Consider the following 22,916-nt stretch of genomic DNA (forward strand, 5'->3'; position numbering starts at 1 on the left):
GTTAGTACCTCCTAGCTAAAGTTTAAAATATTGTTTTCATGATGTAAACAGGAATTTGGCGAAATTCGTCCTTTGTATGTAGGTAGGTATTTTATGTCATTTTGTAAAAAGGAAAAGTACACAATAAAATACACAACCTCTTATAATGTACCTACCACAAACACATAAAAAACCACAAAGTATGGTGGAATCTAAAAATACTAATATGGAATTTAATTATATCCGGCGCGCGCGTTAATATATTGCATATTTTTTATACATAATTATTAGTAGATGCCTTCGTCTTGTAAAAATGTGAACACAACCATTGAGCATAAATTAATATTTATTAGGCGGTCCTCAATCGAAGGGTTAACATTCCTGTAGATTGCTTTTAACCCGGAAATAATCCTCCCGGAAATAGAGATGCGACGCCTCGAGGCGGAATTAGCAACTCAATATTTTGGCGCCAACTCAACTTGGTAAGTTAATACTGCCGCAGCTCTATGCGCCGGCTCTTTGAGTTGTCTCAAAAGTGTGCAATAATTAGTAATAAATAAAATGGAACTGTTCGTTAGTGTACTTAGTGTCAGTCAAATAACGTCCAATGCTAGACAAAGACTCAAAGATTTCCACAGCGACCGGTCCTACCCTGCCCGCAATATTTTTATTTCATGAAGTTCACAGGAGTCCTAGTTTTCTGCAGAAAAGACTAAAGTACTTTATAAAGAACAACGTTCAAAACTAAATTTAATCTCGAGTTTGAAGCTTCTGATTGGTTGAATTTTAAAATTAAGTCACAAGATGACTTGTTTGTTACCGACCTTAGTCACTTAGTTACACAAATTGTGTAAAAACATATTCTTTCGAGTCCTCCTAGTCCTGTATTGCGCGCCAACACATTTTGAAACAATGAGTTAGCGCAATTATTGTTGCCCATCACTACCTCGAGGCCATACGTTCATTTTCCTATTCCCACACCCCGGGGCATTAGAGTTCAGTCGCCACAAGCCGTTGATTGTGGCTTCTGGCCTTGATTACCGATATAACTACGTTACACTATCACACGAGAAGTAAAAGGAAGCAAATCGATACCTATTACTTATTGGATTAGATATCCGAAAAATATGTTTTCCTCTACCAATAAGACAAAGAAAGCTCATCTTTCAATAGTCCATTTCTTCTTTGAGCTAAGCCATATAATTTATTTTCAATACTTTGAGTCGTGTTTGATAACTCTTTCTATGATATGCAGACTTGTGCGTAGCTACAGTCCACATATTGATGTGGACGTAAATCTATTGAGATTTCAGTTGAAATTGAATGTCAATTAAAACAAAGACTGAATAAAATCTATATATACAGTGTGAGTCACGTTAAAGTGTACATATGAAAAAAGATGAAACTAGACATATTTTTATCGACAAAAAAGAGGTCAAAAAATTTTTGAGATTTTTTAAAAAATTTTTATAGAATTTTTTTTCTTCAAATTACTTATTGTAAAGAAAACGTAATAACTTTTAAACTAAGCGGTATATCCTGATGAAATAAAAACAGTAATAATGCTAAATAACAGGCAATACTAAAAAAATACATAAAATATGCAATAAATGCCAACAAATAATAAAAAATAATACATTTTGAAAAAAATCTGCTTAAAAATTCGTATTTTTTTGGTTATTTGATAAATTTCTCCAAAAAATGCCCCTATAACAGATGGTTTTAATTACTTTTTATTATTTTCTATCGTATTACTTTTGTAAAACGAAAAATCGCATGTCTCTATCCCTATCACAACATTTGCTATGATCGTTTGAACAAAGGCCTGCCACCACATTTTTCTCCGCTACAGGTAGAGACAATTTTAATTTTAACTAAAATGCTTATTTTACTTCGAAATCTTTTGTTTTTATTTGAAATCAAACTTGTCTTTATCAAAATTACAAATCTAGAGTCACTTTCAGTTTCGTTGTTAACGAAGCGTTGAATGGCGCGCCCGGAGAGGCTTAGTTCAAACGATCATTACAAACGTTTTGATAGGGATAGAGACATGCTATTTTTGGTTTTACTAAAGCAATACGATAGAGAATAATAAAAAGTAATAAAAACCACCTGTTATAGGGGCATTTTTTGGAGAAATTTATCAAATAACCAAAAAAATTCAAATTTTTAAGCAGATTTTTTTCAAAAAGTATCATTTTTTATTATTTGTTGGCATTTTCTGGGTATTTCATGTATTTTTTTAGTATCGCCTGTTATTTAGCATTATTACTGTTTTTATTTTATCAGGATATACCGCTTACTTTAAAAGTTATTACGTTTTCTTTACAATAAGTAATTGGAAGAAAAAAAATTCTATAAAAAATTAAAAAAAAATCACAAAAAATTTTTGACCTCTTTTTTGTCGATAAAAATAGGTCTAGTTTCATCTATTTTCATATGTACACTTTAACGTGACTCACACTGTATAAAAGAAAGTCGTGTTAGTTACTCCACTTATAACTCAAGATCGGCTGAACCGATTTAGCTGAAAATTGTCAGGGAGGTAGTTTAGAGCCAGGAGAAGGACATAGGATACTTTATATCCCGTTCGAAATAAAAAAGTCTGCTTATTTATTGCCATTAAGGCGGAACAAAGTTCGCCGGGTCAGCTAGTTATCTAATAAAGCTTTCCTTTTAACAGATTTTAACTGCGTAATTAAAATTATGAACCGCATCACGTAAAGCACTTTTAAATTCGGTGTCAATGATATTAGACTTGCTGTCGTCTTATTTTTATTATAAAAAAAATACTTTATGGCTACATAATTAAGTTATCCTTACTTTTTTTTAAACAGGTTTACTTAATACCAAGAGCTCGTGAAGAAGCGATTAGGTACTAAATTTTGAACAGCAGTATGAAACACAAAAAGTGGTGTATGGTTAAATATTTATGATTAATGGTATCCTTTGGTTAAAAAGGTGTGCGTGCACCACCAAATTAGGGTGCTCCGCGGCGGCGAACCAGAAAAGTATCAAATACTGATAGTGTGTTTAGTAGTCGCAAATTGTACAACTTGAGTGTACCTATTGTACTTACTTTTTCAAGTAAGCATCTATGTAATATGATTGATATCAGTTTTAAGAGTTCCACTCAGCCTTTTGTAGATATCAGTATTCTACGGCTATAATCGTAACCTACAGGGTTGCCACCGCAACTTGCCAAAACAATGAATGGATAGAAATAACAGAATTACAAAAACATGGTGCGAGTCGTTAAAATTATAACTACTAGGTACTTTGTTCATACTATCTATTTTTAATTACATTGCTACGTATTATAACTATAATTATTAATTTAATTACCTAAAGGCACAACCACAATACAAAACGATTACACCACAGAATACAATTCAAAACAATCACAAAAACAACATAACTAGGTTAATATGTTTCGTAATTTGATTGCTATAATTGCTATCGCCGTTTTAGTTACAGTAAAATAAGTTTTTAGTATGCATTTATGTTTTCAAAATAATACTCATTCCGGTTTTTTTTAACTACATTTTTTGTTTAGCCACCTACTATATTGTTTTAACGATTTCAGTTGTCGGAAACCCTGTAGCTTGAATTCGTAGCTCCTTGCCCAACAGAAGTGCCGTACGCGGGGGGTTCCGCGGCAGTCTTCGCGCATTGGCTACGCGGCCCGCCCGCCCGTGCCGTCTACGCCGTAGCGTGTAGCGACTACTCCGCTACGAACGTAACGCGAACGTTTACGTGTTTTCAAAGCCGGCAAAGGATTATACTGTAAGTAGCTTTCTTCTGCAGTTGTAGCTTGCATGTTATCGGTCATTATGTATTATGGTTGACTGTTTTGTTATTATAACCACGCATTCGTGTTTCATTGGTTTTGTTTATGCAACATTTTTCTTATTTCTGTCTAGTGTTCTTATGAAACCAAGTCATGTTAAAAACTGATTTAGATACATGCAAAACCATGCTGAATGATATTATTATTTGCTTAAATTATTTTTGTCATAACGTTGTGATTTTCTAAGCAATCGATTTTTAATTAGTGAATTGCTTTATAAACATGTTATTAGTTAACTTTTGGTACACTAGGTAAGTAATAACTGATTTTAAAAATGCGATGATAATAATTATCTGTTCCTATAAATTATATCGATTTTATTCAAGCAACAATTAATTCGTTATGGTTACTAATCGTTCTCTTTGACGTAAATTGCTTTTTACCGCCCACGTAATCCAAATACGGTACTAAAGTCTGATAACTTGGAACGGAGGGGAGTTGCAGCGACAGCGGTCCGTTAAAATAAATCGCATAATGTCCCCTCACATAAAGGGTTTCACGCGTGTGTGACGTGTACCTACAGTGTGTGCGTACGGATAAGTTATGGGCGGTAGTTACTTATCAACTTAATGAACTACTTACCTCTGTCTTCGCCGGCGTTCGTGAATTCCCCGTCTGCGTATAAATGCGGGGATTGTAAGGTACGTAGATAAGGTAACGACTGAAATGAACGGCGACAATGAACGTTTTTTTTATGTCGTAGCAGGTTATATTCGCAATTAAAAAAATAATAAAAATTGGTATTTAGGTATACCTACACTGTAAAATTTACTAATAGCAGACCATGGAGGCTTGTCTTTAAACTATTGGCAAACTCGATTTACTTTTCCTACATACCGAATCACAACACATTCCTCTTTTAACGTTGACATCAAGCTACATGTTTGTTTAATTTCAAGCCTATTCAATGAGTAGTTTCTGATGAAATTGCCTGTGATTGGACTGAATGGGATGTCTATGTTTGTCAAAACTTATTTGGAAGCCCCAGATATCTCCTATCCTATTCGTAAGAAGTATTATTTCATTGCTCCATTCACAATATGCTGAAAATTTTAAAACACAGTTTTCTTCTCCAGATAGGTTCAGATATCTCCCTCTCATTTTTGCGTTCCTCTTTCGACAACTTAACGAATAAAATTTGAATAATCCCTTAAAGTTTTCACCTAATTCAGAAAGGAATCTTCCCGTGAAAGGTGCGTGAGTGGTTCTTAAGAAAAGGTGGATCATCTTTTTGCAGCAGAAAACTGTTATGTTGGGCTGTTCTTTAATTTTTATCGCTTTAGTTGTTATTCATTCAGTCTTTGCAATTGTTTTTATGTTTGCTATGAAAATCTCCAATTTTTTTTAAATAAAAAACATTTTGATGGTTCAAACTTTTCTCCGATTCTTTGATTTAGTCTTACTAGGTACATTAAATGTAACAACTGAATCCGCAGTCCGCAAGCCTGAATTTACATTTCAGTCTCAGAATCAGATTAACGAATTAATGTAATGCGTCCCGTGAGACTGACCTAAAAGTCTACACTTTCTATATCTATCTTTCTATAGATCTTGATTGAGGACCATCGCTGAAATAAAACTGAAAAGTCACATTTACTCAGATTTTATTTAATGGACGGATCGTTTTACAACAGATAATAGTGTAGTTATTAGATATAATAGAGCTTCTTCTTCCTCGGTCGCTCACTGATGAGGATTGCGACCATAGATAGTAATAATGGAGTCTAAAACAAACTTAGTCTGATCTAGCTAGCTATGACCAATAAATACATATGTACATAATGTCAACAAGGAGTCCTCGTCTCTCTATGATCCTTTGACATCATAATTCATTATTATGTATGTATATTCCCGAGATAAAAGTGACCTTTAAGAAACAAAGAACTAATGGGAACTATTTTCAGAGTATTAGTGCCTACGCAAATATTAAAACAAACATTTTGAACTTTTTTCATCATTCGTATTTTTAGATAATGTCCGGATTAATGCCTATGATCTTAGGCTTGGACAAAGTAGGCGGTATAATAATAACCAAGGCAGGTACCCGGTAATGGAAATAGTCTGTATCGAATATGGGACAAGAAAATACGCACGCACCTCAAAACAGATTAATGGGGAACGTCAGGTCGTCACGCGATGCTTTCACTTGCTACTTTGGGTAAAAGAAGTCATTTAAAAGCTATAAAACTTTAGCACTTGTGAATACCTACAACGAACGCGTGCCGGTTGTTGATAGCGCTGCAATGTTCATTAATTAGATATGAAAACTGGCAGGTATAAATATCATTTGAGTTCCATTACAGTCGACATCAACACAAAGTCTACTTAATTGAAAACAGTAAGGCTGAGTTGCACCATCTTATTAACTTTGAAAAAGTCAAAAATCTGTCAAACTCCATACAAAAAGCACCGGTTATTGTTATTTTTACGGTTAAAATAAGGTGGTGCAACTGAGCCTAAAGCTTTCCCTTCTAGCACTTAAAAGTTGACTACAGTTGAAACAATATTTCCCATTCTTTAGTAAAGTGGCAATTTATTCTTAAAAAAGTTGAGCAACTTCTATGTTACTTACTTATTGAACGTGACACTGAAGATCTAAATACGGTAAAACTTATGTTGCAGGCAGGATGGGTCTCATTAAAGTTGTAAATTAATGTGTATAGAAGGGTCGGATGATGAATGGTCGGCGCGGCATCGATCGTTCACTCGAGGGGCAACTTTCCAAATTTCCAGCAGACAACCTATGTAAATGGGAAGATGACGCACACCACCTTGACGTAGATTCGATGCCGGTGCGTGGGCCGCCAATAAATGAATTCTTCTAATTGTTGTAAAAATTTGGAACTTCTAACGATTAGTCATTAGAAGTTAAAGATAGAAAATAGTTCGTGAATTCTGTAAACTATTCACCTCTTTGAACGCGATTACTGAAAATATCTGTCTTAATAAGTGTTTACCGAAATATCTTACTAATACATTTTTAATCAAGACCTTAAACGATTGATGGATAATGGCTATCAAATAAGTAGTTGCTACTTACACCGCCGTTAGTAAGACGGTCTTGGGTGAATTTCATGAATACCTAATTAGTTGGGTTGGGGCGATAGTATCTTTCGGTTGGCAATTACTACAATTCACTTAACATCAGGTGCGATTGTGGTCAAATACCTGCCTTGTTATGCATAAAAAAAAAAAAAAAAAAAAAAAATTATTAGCGATTATTACAGCCCAGCCTCAGTTCTCGTTTAACGATCCGGTTCTGTTTTATGACGTTTTTATCAAAGCATTAAATTCTCCTGGTAGCGGTCGGGGGCAAAGAATCGGTTGTTTCAGCCAGCTTAAGCTCCGAGGTAAATAATTATCCGGCACGGCCTATTTCTATTCTTTCTGGATTAACGTTTGGGACGGGTTAATTTGGTCCATTGGGAGGGGATACTGTTTATTGTAACGGCAACATTGTGTAACAAACAATTTGTTAGAAGGAAAAGGTATTAATTTTGTTAACGTTAATAAGGGATGTACGAGTAATATACATTTACCAAGATAAGTGTTAATCTTTATAGACAAGAATCTTAAAAAAATAGTTAAAATACAACTACAAATGCAAAATTATATTCTAATACTCATTTTACTTCTTTTTCCGCGGTTTGAATGTTGAATAAATATTCGTAAACAGCCTTGGTTTGTTTTACTGGGAAGTCGTAATCGAAAGATTCGTGTTGTATGAATTCTTGGAATATATTTTAGCAGTTGGGTTCGCGTCGGTCGTTTGGAGCATTACTTACTCGTAGAAATGAAATGAACGCGATTTTGTACCTGAAGTCAATTCCTTCTTTTGAGTAATGGGTAGGTAAGTAAACTATTTTGAATAACTGAAATAATGTAAGATACTGCATATTATTTGCATACCATACTTTACGCCTGTAACCTTAGCCTGTAACTGAGACGCATATGAAGGGGTCGATCAATGCGTGCTTATTGGATCGTTTCCAACTAAGCTAGTAGTAACTTGGCTCAGGTAAACATGTTCTAAAAATGAATAAAATGGAATTTATTATATTAGATATATTCTATTCCATCCTTGGTAGGGGTCATGATTGCATATCGACCCATCAGTAACTTTTTTCTCTACATTCCTTCTTCGCCGTGAAGCTCTCTACCAATCGTAGAGCTACCACATAATACTAACTTGCGAACTCGAGCCGACTGTAATCGTGAAAGTAAAATATTCCTATCTTTCTATTCGCCGGCGAACTTAGTCAATATTGTAGATCTTAACGTTCTCTGTTATAATTACGCCGAGAACGTACCTACTCAAAGTGTGTGGTAGATTTGAATCAGCCTTTGGGAGTGTAGAGCAATCCACTCTCGGTCGTATTCGGGACGGGCGCAAAGAGACCATTCTTTGTTATGAACACGCCTTCACCATGATTGCCTTTACTGTACGTGCTACCAAAAATATACATTATGGGTGTCCATTGAGAGCGAAATGTGGTAATATACAGGGTGTTACTTTGCATTCTTGCCATATTTACAGAGGTAACTATATTACTGATACTGAACACAAATCCGTTAAAAAATAATGCCCGAAAATTTTGATTTTTAATTTTGAATATTTTATTTTATCGACAATCTGTTAAACACATCACTAACTATCGTAACGCATGCACATCACTTATGTTAGCGATGGCGATGGAGACTTTTTTACTTTTTATTGTATTTTTAAATATCTATTGCAATCTATTGTCTTTAAAATGTCTTTTTGACACTTTTGTAAAAAACTGAGAAATCCATCAATCACAAATCACGTTATAAATAATACAGAAATGACTGAAGTGTATTCAAACAACGAATAATTTAATCAAAATGGTGGTTGGAGTTTCTGCAAGACGTCTTAAACGAAATGCTTGATGACGTACCCTTAGCGTTACACCAAATGCTCTACTACCAGCAGGATGGTGCTCCCCCACAATAAGGACGTCAAGTGCGCGAATAATACGTTTGGTGAACAGTGGATTGGATGAGGGGGTCCAGTAGCTTGGCCACCACGATCCTCGGACCTAACACCAATGGACTATTATTTTTGGAGTGACTTGAAACGACCTGGTATGCGCAGAAGAGATAAAAAGTGTAAACGTGTTACGTGAAAGGATTGCTTCAGCGAAACTGTGAGACAAAACGTTTATGTGTTGCGAAAACTAAAGCGAAATACCTACGCTTCGCCGTGCTAGACTGTGCCTTCATCAGAACGGAGGACACTTTGTACACTTGCTTCGCAGTACGTAAACTCTGTAAGTAGGAACTCATAAATAAATAATTAATTGTGAATAAGGTGATTTCATTTCATACTTAATTTATTAATCTGTAAAAATAGGGAACAATGTTATAAATTAATTAAAAGCCTAATTATTATTACGTATTTTTGACGGTCCTAAGCCCGTAAAGTAGAAACTGAGAGTAGAAAGGAAAATCTAAAATCAACTGAAGAGTATTTTAAAATAATTGTTATGACTGGATAAAAAGGCTGGTACCTGGTACCCAGAGCCATAAAACATCACAGATTAATAAGAACTAGGCCACGCCCACTAGGTTTATTCCACTTGCACCTGTAGAAAGTGCGAGACAAAATTGGTTTATTCCAATTTGTACTGCAAAACCAAATTTACTAAAAACTCAGTGTATTTTCTTTATGGGAGTCTCTTGTTTATCTTAAATAATAGGTATTGGTCCCTACTTTTATCTCTGTGAATATGGCAAGAATGCAAAGTAACACGGTGTATATGTATAACGTATGTTTGTTTTAGCATTCGTAGCCTTGCGATAAACCCAAGATAATAAGTGTTTATTTGAATTTAAAAATAGTACCTAGTCATTTTTGAGGTTAAAATGAAGATTTACGCGTTCGTAGTTATGACTTAATATTCTAAAAGCGCGAGGGATCGCAAAATTTATTTATTATTTAATTGTTTTCATAGCCCGTATAAAGCTGACCCAATTAGAGAGTCTAGAGGCACTTACGCCGCGTCAAGTGTCACTGTGAATGTGCTCGGAGTTTCTCGAGCGCCACAATAGCCCTTCGCTTATAAGCGTGCGTGTCAAAACATCCCACGCCGACACAGAAACCATTGTTACGGAGAAATAGACTTTATGTACCTGTCATATCGTCGCTTGCCTCTAGCTAACTGACGTAACTGACATTTTGGAAAATTTTCAGGTGATTTGACAGTTTGATTCGTCTTGCGAAATTGATAGGATAGTGCAGTTAGAGAGGCAAGCGACGATATGATCTAGCTATTGTTCCGTGGATGCATCACAATGAATCTGAAATTAGATTCATATGAATAGTTAGACGCTATTACTACTGCTACCTATTTAGTACCACCTTCAAAGAATCCTCAACGAATGACTAGTTAACGAACTTCCATTTTCTCACTCTCTTTCTCCCTGTCTCTACAAAAACAACTGGGAAAAATATTAACTTTCAAAATGTCAACAGTAATAATTATTACACTTCACCTGCCATAAAGGCGACATTTATTGGCAATTATCAGGCCATCACGGGATTTACTGTCTGAGACTTCGTTAAATATTCACCGCTGTAGGCTGAGGCGGGCTCGTTAGAGATTTTTGCGTAGTAGCGAACAGACCCAACATTTATAGGCGATATTTTAACAAAACAACTTGCGGGTCGGCGTAGCCGTAAGGCGCCTGGCAGCTTGCGTAATACGTAATACCTAAGTTCACAGAGAAAACGATCCCTTACCTTTGCTGATTTTGCAGATAGCGAATGATTTGGGGTTTCAAGGATTGCTTGTTTAACTTAGCTAAAGTAAATTCGTTTGTTTCGTAGATAGTTACAATTTGGTGAGGGATTTTTATATGATTTATTATTATGAAACAATGCGCTAGGCAACCTTTCCTTCAGCGATAAATTACTCTAGTGGTCCTGAACAGGTTTAATCGCTGTATCTAAAATGTGTTTGCGTTAATTATCAGACGGAACGGACAGATATAGACAATTCGAAATTAATGTTGACAGCATATTCCGCAATCGGAATCCATTTTTCAACCGACTTCAAAAAAGGAGGAGGTTCTCAATTCGACCCGTATGTTTTTTTTTTCTATGTTTGTTACGCGATAACTCCGCCAATTATGAACCGATTTGAACAAATCTTTTTTCGGCGTATAGGTAATACCTCAAGGGTGGTCCCATTTAAATTTAATAATAGAAAAAACAACCCCCAAGGGTGGAAAATTGGGGATGAACTTTTTTATACGCAATATCTCCGCCGATTATAAATCAATTTGAACGATTATTTTTTTGTTGAATAGGTATTATCAAAAGGGTGGTTTCATGCGAATTTGAAGAAAATATTTCACCCCCAAGGGTGGAAAATTGGGGATGAACTTTTTTATACGCAATATTTTTAATTTTTAGTTTTTTTTTGTGTTCACGCATTTGAAGTCGGTTTTATTTTTTTTTAAAGTTAATACATGTCTGCGTCACATCTAGCTTTGGTACAAAGTTACATAATAATAGTTTTCTACTATTTCATTTCCAGAGGAAACATTCATCTACAAAGCGAATACTCTCCGTATTCGATAAATTTCGAAGGACTTTGTGATTCAATTTCACGCACGTAATGGATCAGCATCAATAACGGCAGAGTTTCGCCGTAATCCGCGATGCCCGCAAACTTTTGGCTCGTATGAACTAGTCATGCGACGTGGATCCTCTTTATTCGCGAAGGATATTGCTATTCTAACATACTCGTAGTTCCCCATAAAACAATAATATCATTCAAACGTTGTCAGTTTTATTTGTAAATCATTACCTATCTCACAGATTTTTAGAGGTAGTTAGTTGTACAAATACAACATTTGATTATAATACTGGAGCTCTATTTCGTGTAGGTAGGTATCACTAAAATGGATCACGACAGTTTAACTACATATTGATTAGACACGTACCTACATCATATCCTACTTGGATTAAAATAACCAGTCTTACCAGTAACCACATAGCTACGTACTTATTTTCTACTACATTACAATACTTAAGTATGATAAGTCTTGTCGAATAACCAGATTAAGGACGTTGTTTACCTTCGGGACGCGGCAGTATTCCCTTTATTGGTTTACCTTGGTCATTAAATTGGTAGCTACGCAATACGAAATTCAAATTGTTTATAGCTGTGGAAAATCACCTTTTTAACAAAACAGAAACCGGAGAACCTTTGCTGTTGACATCAAGACAAAATATGTTAGGTAAATTAAACTAAGTAATCTTCTGAAGATGAATTTCATCAAATCATTTGTTTTGTTAAATTACTTAACCTTGTAACAACTCTCTTCTGAAACTAACTTTAAACAAAAAAAAAAAAAAAAAAAAAAAAAAAAAACACATACATATTTTATTATGTGTAGGTACACGTTATCATCATAACCATACTTTACCTACGTAACAACTTTACTTCATGTCATGTTTTCAGATTAGGGACGTACTAGTGTGTTCGTATAGGCATTGTTCTCCCAAGACATAAGTGCCTTACAGACAGGATAATACCTTCTAATAAGATTTTACCCTACTCATCTCCATTCTCCGGGCATGAATATTTTGAATAATAATAAAGCAATATGAGTTATAACGAGGTACTACAACATGCTTGTTCATTATTGTAGATTATACAATGAATGAAGGAATATTGGAATATTACCTGTTTATCAATAATTTGAGAAATGGGTAAAGAAAAACATTTCTTAACACATTTTTTAGAGATTACATAGGCTTGAGGCTTATTCAAAAAAATTAAACAAATTGGGGCTTTTATTCCAGCGATCTAATTTGACTTGGTAACAGAAAGTTTTCGGAGCCAATACGCAAAATTTCCCAATTCCAATTGCCGTTTGTTATGTCGTCATACGGGTATACAACGAAGTTTTAAATTGGGGTGATGTTATTCCTTTAAATGTGCCTGTTGTTTTACTTAGATATACATGTACCTACGAGTATATTCAGAATTATTATAATCTACACTAATATCATAATTGTTCGTTTGTTTGTATTGAGTAGGATCCAAAAATACTGAACCGATTTGAAAAATTCTTTCTCCGTTAAAATTCTACATTATTTTTGATGAACATAATATTTATGTGGTACGAAATTCGCCCGGTCAGCTATTTGTCAAAAAAAAACCTACCGTAACAAATGTCGCTATTTTCTGCACAAATAATTTAAAAATCATTTCAATGATTAGAAACAGGAAGAGGCGTTTGAAAAACTTTTTCCCTCTGTTTGATGGCTGTAACACGAGGGGAAAAAATCAATACAAATGGAGAAATTTTCAGTTTGGGTCTGTAAAGGACGTTAGATCATATTGTTGGTCACTAATATGTCACATTGCGGCGCCACTTTTTCTTGGATAGATTCCAATTTATCCAAGTTAACGACTACACGTATGAATATTTTCCAGAATAATCAATTCTTTCAACATTTATAATAACAACAGACAGAGGTTTTGCCATTGCAGAAAAACATTATTCTACCGTTCTAGTTTTCCTTTCTCTTAGTGAAACTCGTTTGGTGGCGCAATGCTAAATCCCAGAGCGAGGGGTTGTTTGCTTAAGAAAATAAAGTTATTTAGCGGGATAGCCGGTTATAATGTGCTTGCCGGAGTAGCGCCCCACTTATCGTAAACATTACGCCCTCAGATTTTGTTGAACCCACACAATTTATTTCTAAATTTTCAAGATAAAGTAAACAAAAGCGGATTCAAATGTATAGCTAAAGATATAAAGGTATGTAATGTAACATGATAAATGAGTGAATTATTTCATTAGTACCTACATTTAACTGCAGTGTTGGCAGCTGGATTAATGCTCGCCAAAAGAAGACAAAGCGTGTAGAAGACTCAGATAGTGACTCCTGTGCAAGCCATGAGCCCAGGCGACAGAGAACTGACTGTTGCAGCTCGGAAATCATAGGAAAAACGCTAAATGAATTCAACGAGCAAATGAAGACGATGTCGTCGCTACTAAGTTCAATGAAAGAGGAGCAGAGAGTTATTTTCACAAAAATACACACTGATATTTCAGATATCAAAAGCGAGATAATTGATCTTAAAAAAACTAATGAAGAGATAGAAAAAGCGGTAGATTATCTGGGAGGAAAGTGTACAGAGATGGAGAAATCTGGAAAAGAAACGAAGCAAGACTGTTTGAGCAATGAAAGCAAAATAAAAGATCTGCAACAAAGAAATGTATACATCGAGAAATGTAATAAGGCGCTGGAAGAACGAGTAATGAGGCTGGAGCAGAAAGAACTAGAGTTGCAGATTGAACTTATAAACGTCCAAAAGCTGGAAGGAGAAAATTTATTAGCAACAGTAACTAAGATTGCACAGGAATTAAGCTTGAAGATTGAGGATGTTGAAAAAGTCTGGAGAATGCCTGGTGAAAGTAACACTAAGGGACCACGGCCTGTAATTGTCTCTTTGCGCTCGAGAGAAGCTCGTTCAGATTGGCTTAAGTGCAAGAAAATAGCAATTTCAAATAATAACATTTACAACAATGGAAACAACTCACGAATTTATATAAACGAGCATTTAACCCGTCAAATGCGACAGCTGTTCTGGAGTACAAAAACTAAACTGAAAGAAATATACAAATATATATGGATACAGAATGGGAGAATACTAATTAAGAAGAATGAAAGTGAGAAGAAAGTCTACCAAATAAATTTTGAGAGTGATATTGAAACCTATATTAAGAATAATCAGGAGTGATATAGGATACTTATAGATACTTACCTAAAAACCTACTTAAAATTATGGCATCTAACTTTATGTCCAACTACCAAGACCTAGAAGACTATGAATACAATAAATATACGGATTTAAACTTATGGTATAATTCGATAAATAGTAAACAAGGGAAACAGCTACGGATGATACACGTAAACGTGTGCTCTTTACGAAAGCATTTTAGTGAGCTCATAGCCACAATAAAAGCATGTCTACACAACCTAGATATAATATGCCTAACAGAAATTAATATAAAAAATGAAGAATTATGTAACTATCAATTGAGTGACTTTAATTTGCATTCGTGGACAAGAGAAAACCGGCGAGGTGGCGGAATATTGATGTATGTGAGGAGCGATATTAATTTTACACCACAAGACCTGATCGTGAACCACTGCGAGATTATAGGCGGAGAGCTGCACACAAGGGAACATAGTACAACCATATTTGTTATCTATCGACCACCCAACACAAACAAGACGAACTTTATAATAGAATTAGAAACATTATTGAGTAAGGTGTCTAGAAAAAATAACGTGATTGTGATTGGAGACATTAATATTAACATCCTTGAGGAGAACCTGGACGGGAGTGCAAGTAAATACCTAGATATGCTGTGCGAAAAAGGATTGCAGTGTTGCATAAGGGATGTCACACGCGAGTGTGTAACTGCGGGACGGCGAGTAGCGTCATGCATCGACCATGTCTTCGTGCGGACTGCGGCGGCGGCGGGCTCACTCCGGGCGTACACAGTAACTAGCAGGGTCGCAGACCACTACATAACGGGTTTATCAGCTGATTTAGACACACCTAAAACGTGCCCATCGCCACGAAAAAGCTTTAATAACAAAATGATTAGCGATTTGTTACGCGAAGTTGAATGGTCAGAATTATTAAGTTTAGAAGATCCCATTGAACTATATTGTCGTATTGCTTCGATTTTTCAAGACATTTACAAAAAATCTACAATTCAAAAACCAAGTAGTCAAAGTAGGAACACTCAGCCGTGGGTGAACAGTTATTTACAAAACATGATTGAAAAGAAAGATAAGCTTTTTAGGAAATGGAAATCCAATCCAAAAAATAATAGTTACCGACTAGAATACACAAAACAAAGAAATCTTACAAATAAACGAATAACTTTTGCTAGGAATGAATATAGAAAACAAACCTTAATTAAATGTAAAGGGGACATGCGTAAGATATGGAGTCAGGTAAATGGCTGGTTAGGACGTAGTAAGTTGTCTGTAGACACTGTGATTGAACGGTACATGCTTAGGACAAGGAGTGAGACTGAGATATGTGATGGTTTTTGTTATACATTTACCCAGGAGATAGAAGAAATAAAAAATCAGCATAAATGTCAACAACTTTTTTTAGACCGTAAACAATATGTGACAGAAACAAATTTAAGTTTTAGATTTAAAAGGGTATTGTCAACTGACGTAATAAAAGTTATTAATGGTATGGACTGCAATAAGGCATCGGGGTCGGATGGTATCAGGATGAGGGATATCATAGAAATAAAAAAACTAATTTCTCCTTTGATTGCTCATTTCATTAACTTAAGTATACAAAAGGGATTATATCCCCAAGAACTAAAAATGGCAATCATTAGGCCAATATTTAAACAGGGCTGTCATAATGAATTCACAAACTATAGACCGATAGCCATTTTAAATGTATTGAATAAAATTGTCGAAAAGATAATTGTAGGGCAAATATCAGCATATCTGGAAGAGCACAAAATCATTAATGATACTCAGCACGGCTTCCGCCCGCAAAGGAGTACGGCAACGGTTTTAGCTAAGTTTGCAGATGACGTTAACAACTCATTAAATAAACAAGAAATTGTATTTGCTATATTCATTGACTTTAAAAAAGCTTTCGATACGCTCGGCCACGGTGAGTTATTGCAGTCCATGGAGGAGTGTGGGATCAGGGGGCCAATCAATCTGTGGTTCAAGGAGTATTTAAGAGAGAGGAAGCTTAGAGTGAGTGTATGTGGAAGGGAAAGTAAGGAGGGGACTATCATGTTTGGGGTTCCTACTGGCTCGGTTTATGGACCTGTTGGTTACATTATGCATGTAAACAGCATGCCAAATGTCTTGAAGAACTGCAGATCTTATATGTATGCGGACGACACATGTATCATATATAGCGGTAAAAACAAAACAAATATACAAAAAGTAATGCAAGAGGACTTCGACAGTATAGTTCGTTGGGCACATGATAATGGAATTATTATAAATATTAATAAGACTAAAACGATGTGTATAATATCTCCTTATACTAAAGATAAAAATATTAATATTAGTATCAAGGGCCATAGCTATGACTGCTTGCATAATAAAAAAAGCAACTGTACCTGTGTAGAACTTGAACCTGTAATATCGTATAAGTACCTTGGATTGACAGTAGATAGACACTTCGGTTGGAACTTGCATGCTAACTTGGTTTGTAACAAATTAAGAACAATTTTGGGTAAACTACATAATATAAAATATGCGGTTACCAGGAGCATTATGTATATTCTCTATCATGCGCTAGTGGAGGCTGTAATATCATACGGATTAAATGCCTATGGCCTTACTTTTCCTGTACACATTAATAAAGTGAGATCATTGCAAATAAGGTTACTTAAGCTTTTAATATCAACCAAGGAAAAAATCGCGCTAAAGGGAAACTATGAACAGCTTTTTAAAATGTGTAAAATACTACCAATAGAATCTAAAGTAAAAGTAACAATTCTGACTGAACAATATGATAAAAACGAATTTAAGCAGGAGAGGGAATATACATATGCAACCCGTCAATCTAAAAAACCAAAGCTAGTTGTGCCTAAGATTAAAAACTATTATGGAAAGAGAGAAAGAAGGTGGCTAGTACCTACTCTGTTAAATGAATTGCCCTATGACCTCCTTGAAAACATAATAAGTAAAAACCACCTTAAGAGAACTCTGCGAAAGCACTATTTATCGATGTGTCCATGACCTTACGAGTATTATTGTCCTCAGACGGTTACCTATGTTGTGTGTAATACCACAGAATAATAATAGATACTGTTAAAAAGCTAAGTGTTATGTTTCTACCATGAAATGTGAGTGTATGTGTAGTGTGTACCTATGTGTATGTGTGTATGTGTATGCGAGTGTGAGTGCGTGTTTACAAAATGTTTTGGTTTAAACATTGATCTTATGTTTGTGATTAACATTAGGATTTATTTAGTGTAAAAAGTCAGCGGCGGTCACCTTTTTATCAGTAAGAAAAGAGGCCTTGGGGTGGGTTGTACCATCTTACTTTAACTTTAACAAACGTCAAGGGTCTGTCAAACTCCATATAGAAGGCACCGGTTGTTGTGGTCGCGATTGGGGTGGGGTGGTGCAATTCAACCTAAGTGTTTTACTTGGCGTGCCGTGTCGTCTGAACCGATACGTATAATGTTATTTAGAGGCTATGTAATAACAGTATTGTGAGAACTGCTGCCGACAAACTGTGTCACAGTTTGGCAGAAAATATTAATGTTTACTGTGTAATTTAAAAAAAAAAAAAAAAAAAAAAAAAAAAAAAAAAAAAAAAAAAAAAAAAAAACTTTAAATTGTGAATTATGTCATACTTAAGTGATTGGGTTTACCTGTAACAATACAGAGTAAGCAGAGGTTAATGTATTTGTGTATTTGCAACAATTTTTCTTAATTAAAAACACATTCACAAATAGTTTTGATTTTTATTATTTATCAATGGATTCATTTTATTGATTAAGTTATCTGAGAAAGGAACTACCATTTACTCCACGTTCGTAACATTTTACGTTATACAATTTCATAATTCACGTTGTCCACGTTATACAATTTCATAATTCATATTTTTCTCGAAAAATTACTAAATATCATTAGATTTTATGACCACTTCCCACTACTGCGTGACTACTGCTACGCTTTACAATTTCGTAGCTCCAAGGGGTCGCATTCGTAGTTCGTAGCTCGTAGCACGGTTCGTAGTCTCGTAGCGCCACATCGCGGCGAATACCGTAGCATTCTTGTGACGCTTAGAAGCGCCATCTCTTGTCAGTTTTCGGCTACAAGTGAAAATGGAAGTGTGTGAAAAACCTCTTGTAGCGACATCTAACAACATAGCTTTTTATTTGTTTGGTCCGTAGAAGGTAGTTACTTTTTCAGGACTGCACGATTCATTTCAGTCGAAGACAGTCACGATATCTAGGTGGCGTTTCTGTAATGTAAACATGAATGAACCCATTCAATTCCCTGTAGTAGGTACAACGACTTCATTTTCAGCGTAAAGTTACTTACGGGATTAAAATACTCATATTTTAGGTAGCACTTAGTGTCGGACTATAGTTTAGAGGATCAAAGATTCTTTAAGCATTTTACCATTATGAGAATTTTCATAAATATGTATAGATGTGTTAAACTGTGTTTGCTTGTCCTTCTTCCATCCTGGACAAATGTATTTTTTGTATTTAACGTAAATGCGCCTATTACCGCCAGTTTAAGCTGACTTCGGATAAACCTTAGAAAATTAGATATAAGACGTGGTGATAGAAAAGACACTTTAATTTATTTATAACAATGATGAAGTAATCTTTGAATTCAAGTAGTAACAATGAGTATTCAATCACACAATAATTTATAAATAGCAATTTAATTTGAAAAAGCAGTTGGTTCTATTACCGACCTATAGACGAGGTGTGTTTCTATTAACGTTTTTTCTGTTTCTATTACCGACCGCTAAAAATATTGCTCTTCAATTGGGTATATTCCGAGAGGCATGGGTTCGATTCCCGCTCAGAGGTTCGGGAACCACTTGATTTTTTCAAGTTAAATTTGTTTTGCTTTTAGTTTTAGTTAAATATGTTTTTTTCAAGTTATTTTTTTTATTATTATAAAAGAAAAGGCACGCTTCTCGAAAATAAATAAATAATCAAGCAGAAATAGTAGAATAATAAATTCCTCTATTATACTTGATTACGCAGAACCCGGTGTTCTAGTGAGTAGTGGGGGTCATTATTTAAACTATATTTGAGTTTTAATAAAAAATAATTTTCATTTTATATTTTATTTTTATTTTTAATTTGACTATAATTTTTAATTAGTTTTTGACTTATGTTTTTGATTTTAATTGTGTGTAATTGTGTATATTAATTTAAACTATGGACAATTGGACACTGTCTGTATAGTACTTATTTTAAATTATTTTTTTATTATTCAAAAGATCTTAAATCGTTACATAATAGTTGTGATAACGCATGTTTGGTTTGGTGTCATGTCATAAATGTTAGTTATATACAAAATACAGGCTTATAAGTCTTCGCAGGTGGCGTTATAGTTATGAGGCGGTAATAGAATCAAGTATGAATATTACTTTATTCTATTAGCGACCGTAAAAAAAAAACAGTAACCAGCTAAAATATCTACTTTAATGAAGACGTGATCAGTGAAGTATCATTTTTATTAGGTTTATTTTATATCAAATAGGTACTAATAAGAATTTAACAGGTTTTTATAAAATCTATTGTCATACATTATTAGAGATATTCTTTAATGTTCATTGCAGTTTTATGCCAAACCTATGACAATTAACGTATGGCGTTAATTGATTTAACTATGTGAAATATTCTTATGAATCGATCAAGACAACAAAATGGAGGTTAAATGCGTAATTAAAGATATAAATATTAAAATAAAAAACTTTATCAAAATTCTAACAACGCCATGGGTCGTTATTAGGAACCAAATTATGAAAAGTGTTTCTATTACCGCCCTTATTTAAAAATGTATTTAAGCCACAAAAATACAGCGAGAGGGCTATATTGAGGGTTTATTAAGGAAACTAAAGTACGAATTAATATTGTTATGCAAAAACATGTTGGTATACTCATTTTAAAATGTGTTAAAATCGCTAATTAATAACAAGGTGCACCTTAAGTAGCTGGGAGCGCGTTAGTATGAAAAGTGCGTCCGTTGCGGTCGCGTCCCATTTAATGTCAAATAACTCCGTTTACTGGTTATTTACGAACACAAACTTTAATCCTTTTGATAGTCAATAAACATATCTAGATATTTTTTAGGTAACGTGTTTTCTGGAACCTGTTATTATGTCTTTTATGAAAGAAAGAAAAATAGGGCGGTAATAGAATACAAATTTTGGGGGGTCGTTAATAGGCGCACTTGTTTGGGTTGTACTCGTATTGGTAATTTTTCCAATGGAAAAATAATGGAAAAATGTGCCTACCGTTCAAATTAAACACAACAATTGTAGCCATGGGTTGATAGTTAGTCTAGTAATAGTTTTAACCATTTAATCCATTATGATACCTAAATTATAAATTGAAAATCTATGTGTGGATTGTGGAGTGGAGTTTACAAACGATTTCAATACAAGCTTACTAAGACTTTTCTATCTCTACGTAATCATATTATTTCCCTTTTTTTCACAATCATCACAAGCATAATGTCAATGTACAAAAATAAACTCAATAATGTCTACCTTTAGATTCTTAGCACTAATAGGGCATGAACGGTTGTGTAACGTCCTGAACGTACAGCTATGTGCATTGTGCAGTATTCGAATGCAAGTCTATTGTTATAGACCTGCGCGGTGACCTAGGCCGTGCTCGCCTTTACATTAGTCTGATACAAATGAAGACCAACTTTAAAGCCAAAGTCACCAAGTTTCAAGGGCACTTCACCCGCTTCAGAATCGTCGACCTCATTTGTTAATTGCGTTTGCTGTAATTACTTTTAGTGTGTAGGTATTTGGAACTTTTAGGGAAGAATTTTCCTCTCGATAACGTTCGTTTTATATCTAAGTAAATTAACTCCTAAAGTCGAGTATTTTTGTTAAATTGGGCAAAAATTTACTCAAACAATAGTACCTAATCACAAAGAAGCAATTTAACATTACATTGTATTAATGATAACTGTTCCTAAAAAAACTGTTTTAGAAAAAATGTATTAAGTAAATAGAAGTAAGTCTTTCGTCCAACATAGAAAACGTAAAGTGTTTATGTTTTATCTGTCGCCTTTGCATTTACTGCGCCGCCCAGCCCTGCGGCGCGCGCGGGGGTGCGTTCTCGCCACGCGATCACTCCGCCACGACCCGCGGCCCGGGTGCACGTCCTGCGTCTGAACTCCCTCATCTATACCATAACCTCGTTAGCCGTGACGTAAACCACGACTACATACTTATACTGAACACAGACGGACGTCGCGAAACGCGTAGCTGCACCGACCGGTACCAGTGCTACGGAACAGTACCAGTGCTACGACAGATAACCTTGCTCGCTGCATTTATTATTCAGTGACTGCGCTAAGCTTTAGCAAGGATGGCGCCCTTTACAGGTACGAATCTTGCATTCCATTACTATTATATTATTTCCAAATGTAGCTTACAAAGGTACTTCTACTATAATTACTATTTATTCAGATCTGCATTGTACTCTCGAAATGTGATGCAAATGACGTTTGAAACCACAATGTACCGCATACTGGCCTGTACGGATCTAAGTATAGTATCCTTTTATCCTAGTTAGACCATTACAACAACTATACTGAAGAATCGTATGCTTTTTTGTAATAACATCATCCTTTCATTAGGAAAGGTACAATACCACGCGGACTGTTGAGTCTTTTAGACGACGAAATAGGTTGTATGTAACCTCATTTCATGCAATTTGGAACCTTAATTCCATTAGATACACTCCTCAACCTTATATTTACCGACACTAATGAAGTACAAATACGAGTGCACTTAGCAGCGCCACTTTTTTTTTGTATTCCACTTACAAGCGCTGAAGTGGCCGTGTTTCCACGACATGGCGAAATAATTTTCATCGTAATGTTACCATAAAATCTTACTTGGAATTTTACATTTTAGATCGTTATTTTTGTTATCTTTTAGTATAATTTAAGCTGAAAAGTTATTTTTACTGGCATAAATTAACTCTAAACGTTTGAAATAGAGTTGTTTTTTAAACTTGAACTTCCAAAACAAATATACTCACTCAGATTGTTGAAATATTTAATATCCACAATGCTATCGAGTCCCCAAAGACAGTCTTATAGAAATCGGCTACGTAATGGCATTCAAATCGGATAATGAAATCGTCGGCCTCGCTTTTTATTGGTTATATTCACAAAAGTTTAAAAGGAAAGTTGATAATAGGATTTGAAATGTTTTGAGTCGGCTTAATGGACTCTTTCGCAAGTGAATATTTTTCGGATAATTTATTTTAACGTCTTGTTCAAACTTAGAAATGTGCAAAA

At 34.8% G+C, this 22,916-nt stretch overlaps 1 protein-coding gene across 6 annotated transcripts in view; it reads left to right on the forward strand.

Moving 5' to 3' along the window:
* Positions 1-3,699: 3,699 nt before the first annotated feature.
* The window catches only part of LOC135087758 (schwannomin-interacting protein 1 homolog), a 63,708-nt gene continuing 44,491 nt past the window's right edge, over positions 3,700-22,916 (forward strand). For 5 of the 6 annotated variants that reach the window (XM_063982541.1, XM_063982544.1, XM_063982545.1 and 2 more), the window contains exon 1: positions 21,756-21,992. Coding sequence is in view for 1 of the 6 variants with exons in the window: in XM_063982546.1 (XP_063838616.1) it covers positions 21,977-21,992 (16 nt within the window). In the remaining 5 variants the exon portion in view is untranslated. Of the gene's footprint in view, positions 3,766-21,755; positions 21,993-22,916 lie in introns of those variants that run through there. The other variant, XM_063982542.1, reaches the window with a different exon arrangement.

Source organism: Ostrinia nubilalis, chromosome 3 (genome assembly GCF_963855985.1).
Source record: "Ostrinia nubilalis chromosome 3, ilOstNubi1.1, whole genome shotgun sequence".
Classification (NCBI taxonomy): Eukaryota; Metazoa; Arthropoda; class Insecta; order Lepidoptera; family Crambidae; genus Ostrinia; species Ostrinia nubilalis.